General features: G+C 34.6%; 1 protein-coding gene across 1 annotated transcript; it reads left to right on the forward strand.

Moving 5' to 3' along the window:
- Positions 1–401: 401 nt before the first annotated feature.
- Positions 402–1,927, forward strand: LOC108806128 (DNA repair protein XRCC4). Its single transcript, XM_018578160.2, has 5 exons — positions 402–586; positions 674–816; positions 886–1,014; positions 1,115–1,237; positions 1,378–1,927. Exons 1-5 carry the CDS (start codon positions 442–444, stop codon positions 1,591–1,593), a joined length of 756 nt encoding a protein of 251 aa, XP_018433662.1. The 5' UTR covers positions 402–441; the 3' UTR covers positions 1,594–1,927.
- Positions 1,928–4,054: the final 2,127 nt, after the last annotated feature.

Raw genomic sequence — 4,054 nt, forward strand, 5'->3', positions numbered from 1 at the left:
TTTAAAAACTAAATATTTTTTTTAATTATTATATAAACTAGATCGTATTTTAATTCTTAAAATAAAATGAGGATATTAGAACAAAATGTCAAAACATTTTTTTTTTCAAAATGTCAAAACATATCAAATAAAAAATTAGCAAAAATGATTCAGAGACTCCTCAGTTTTATGATGAATTCATTACAACTTCAAAGTAAAGTATATAACGAAAACAAAAATTATTACTATTATTATTACTATTATTATTATCCTTATGAAATGTAAAACTGTTCAAGTTAACAATTTGGATTTTAAACACAGAGGATGAATCATGAATCAGCATCCACGTATGCAGTGGTGCTGACTCAGCATCCACATAAGCAAAAAAAAAAAGGTTTTTGACTGAAATCATCGTCGTCGCCTCGATGGTTAGATTGACCAGCCAAAAAAAAAAACAGGGCGATGGTCGAATCGGAGAGAACGAAGCACACGTGTCTCAGACTCGTACTCTCCGGCACAACCGATCCGATATTCATCAAAGGAACTTGGCATCCCTCTCGTTTCGATATCTCCATCACCGATGGCTCCTCCTCTTGGCTTTGCAACGGTACAAAAAGTCCACACGATTCCGAATCTGTTTTTTTCGTTTTCGTAATATTTTTTTTTCTTCTTCTCGGTTTGATCGGAACTGAAGCGACGGAGGAGGAATTGGCGGAGCGGGCGGCGCAGTGGGACCAGCCGGTATCGGAGTATCTCCACCTCGCCGAGCAGTACTTAGGGTTTCAGCAGCCTAATTCGATCTACAGCTTCTCCGATGCTCCTGAAGGATCTAAACGGGTCTGTTCAATATGATAATAATGATTTTACTGAAGGAAATGGTCTTTGATTGTGTGTTTGGTTACACAGCTGTCTTGGACGTTTGAGAAGGAAGGGACTAAACTCGAGTGGAGGTGGAAGTGTAAATTATCACATGACAGCAAGAAGATCACTGTCGGGATCTTGGATTTTCTTATGGAGGCTAACATAAGGCTAAGCGTATGTTTCTTTGACATTCTTGTCCTGTTTGAGAATGAACATGATGAATACTCCTTTGTTTTATATGTTTCTTATGATTTGGCGTTTTCATACTGCACAGGAAGAAGTTGTGAATAAGACAAGATCTTTTGATAAGATGAAAAGTGAAGCTGAGAAATGCCTCACGCAAGGTGAAAGACTCTGCAATGAAAAAATTGAGTTTGAGGATGCAACTTATTCAAAGGCATGTCTACTGTTATCCTTCATTACCTTTTCTAATTGCTTCCTTTTTTGGGACAGACAAGTTTTTGTGGAAGTGGAAAGGATGCTGTCGTGTTGTAGCACTGATTGTAGTCTTTGTTTTTTTTTGTTTTGTCGATGTAGTTCATTTCTGTGTTAAATGCAAAGAAGGAAAAACTCAGAGCACTAAGAGACAAAGAAGATTCAGGGAAAGAAGTTGCAGAGGAAGAGGAAGAGTCCACGGACAAAGGTGAAAGCTCTGAGAGTGGAAGAAGTGATAACGAGCAGAGTGAAGCATCAAAGAAGGCAGCAACAACAAGCAGCAGAGGCCGTGGAAGGAAGAGAGCTTCACGCAGTTGAGAGATTCCCCCTTCCTTGAGGTTTTAGGTAAAGAAGCACCTAGTTTCACTGTCATAAACACTTTGTGAGCACTTGACGGTTGATACGGAAGATATTTCTCCATAAAACGACGAAACCTAGTACTGGGGGAATCATTGTTGCCATATCTCGCTATGACCTCTTCTATAACCGGTTTCATAATTTTGTCGCAAGCACCATGTACCAATGTGTTGCCATATGTTTGGCCATTGGGCGCTTCTCAAACATACTTTCTTTTGGGAAAACATGTATTCAGTCCTATGTAAAGATATCTCCTTACTTAGTCTACCGGTAAATTTATTGTGGCTTATCACTAGTTCAAAACTTAAACCGGCAGATTTTTACTACATTGCTACCTCAATTCTTCAATACTTTCGCAAGAATCTGTCTTGGATCAGTTGTTTATGGAACCATCTATTGGAGTGTAGACATTAATCAGTCTTCGTTTCCATATATTGCTCTGTTTGGGGGATACGAGTCTACTCATCTACCACCAGTACCTTCAATGTGCAAAATCTCAAAGAGTGCTCCTTCTGAGAAGATAACTCAAGCGATGCAGTTTCACCTTTAGCGAGTTGTTTATTTGATCGAGACTTCTTTTGTTTTGATCATGCCTAGAGAGGAAAGATGAGGGCTCTGTTATTGAAATCAATCAACGTGGAGACCATCAATCCTTTCTTTTCCAACAATATGTCTCGGTGGTTTATGGAACAAATCAACTTCAAGAGCTTCACACTTAGTCCCATAGATTTTCAAGGGATGTAAAAATCTATCCAACGTTCCTCTTGTTGGGACCAAGATCCAAGAGAGATCAATTTACCCATATTCTTCCTTTGAGGAGAGAACACTTCCATCAAAATTCATATCTTCAAGAGAGGTTTGTTTGGAACCCATAGATGCAGGAGGTTCATTTCGATGAAGTTTGAGGTTATGGACCTGTGTTCAAAGCCACATGATAAGCTGGCTTATCAAAAGTCGTTTGAAGAGATTAAAGTGAGCTTGTTCTCCTTTTCTACTGTAATGCTTGAGTAACTGGTTGCACGAAAAAAAAAGCTCAACATAATAACAACAAAGTCGGTCACTATCATATTTATACTATTACTCGTATATTATAAAACATAGGGGTGGGCGTTCGGGTATCCATTCGGGTTTCGGTTCAGTCCATTCGGGTTTCGGGTTTTCGGGATCAAAGATTTCAGCCCCATTCGGGTATTTATAAATGTCGGTTCGTGTTCGGTTCGGATCTTTGCGGGTTCGGTTCGGGTTCGGATAACCCATTCAAATTATTTTTAAAATTTTAAAATTCATTATATACTTTAAATTTTCAAAATCTATAAAAAAGATAATATATTACATATAAATTTTAATAAAAAATATGTCAAAATACCTAAATTTAACATATATATTGGTTTTCTTTGAATATTTGGATAGAGAATCAATATATATTTAACTATTTTTGGTGTTTTTAGTATACTTTAGCTATTTTAAACATTTACTTTTTAGTATTTTCATATATTTTTCGAGTATTTTAGAAAACTTAAAGGTGTCTTATATATTTTGAATGTTTTTAATATACATTATATCAAAAATAATTTATATATTTAAGTATATAAATCTATTTCGGATACATTCGGGTACCCGAAATACTTCGGTTCGGATCGGATTCGGTTTCGGTTTTTTAAATACCAAAATTTTGAACCCGTTCGGATATTTAATCAATTTTGGTTCGGGTTCGGTGCTACTTTTTCGGATCGGGTTCGGTTCGGTTTTTCGGGTTCGGATTTTTTGTCCAGCCCTAATAAAACACTATATATGGATCCGTGCGTTGCACGGGTTTTATTTGATGTTTTAATTTCACGAACACACAAAAAGATTGAAAATATTTTTCTCAGGTTAGTTCATGGATTTTCAGTATATATTGTGATATTTTAATAACAATAATCTGTTTTCTTACATAAATTTTGATTAATATTATATTTCAATAATAATGGTGTTTTAAATAGTACATTAATATTTTTATTTTTAATAAATACTTCATTTTTTATTATTTTTCAAAATAATATTAGTTATAGTTAATTGAAACATATAGAACTGTGAACTCTTTATATTGTTTATATTGTGTAAGACAAATTAATAACTACACAATTAAAAATATTAATATTACACAATACCAGTCAATATGTTTTATCGATATTCATCGAAATATTAAATATAATTCTAAATAAAACATCAAATTTAATTACTTTATCATTCATGGTGTAACTTTAACATCTTTTTTCTATATACAATATTTTGTAAAACACTATTGTTGCTATCTTTTAAAATTTTTGAAGTTCTCTAGTTCTAGTGACTCTTGATATTGTGACGTATAATTGTAAGACTGAACTTGACAAATAGACCAACCCTTTAAGCTTTGACCTTAACTCTTGTTGATAGTCATTTC

This window comes from Raphanus sativus, unplaced genomic scaffold (assembly GCF_000801105.2).
Source record: "Raphanus sativus cultivar WK10039 unplaced genomic scaffold, ASM80110v3 Scaffold2127, whole genome shotgun sequence".
NCBI lineage: Eukaryota > Viridiplantae > Streptophyta > Magnoliopsida > Brassicales > Brassicaceae > Raphanus > Raphanus sativus.

Excerpts from the sequence above, each read along its gene's own strand:
- LOC108806128 (XM_018578160.2), top strand. The coding sequence starts at position 442 with ATGGTCGAATCGGAGAGAACGAAGCACACGTGTCTCAGACTCGTACTC. Across the intron at positions 587-673 it reads CTCCTCTTGGCTTTGCAACG|CGACGGAGGAGGAATTGGCG; the intron begins GTACAAAAAGTC and ends TCGGAACTGAAG. Across the intron at positions 1,015-1,114 it reads AGGCTAACATAAGGCTAAGC|GAAGAAGTTGTGAATAAGAC; the intron begins GTATGTTTCTTT and ends CATACTGCACAG.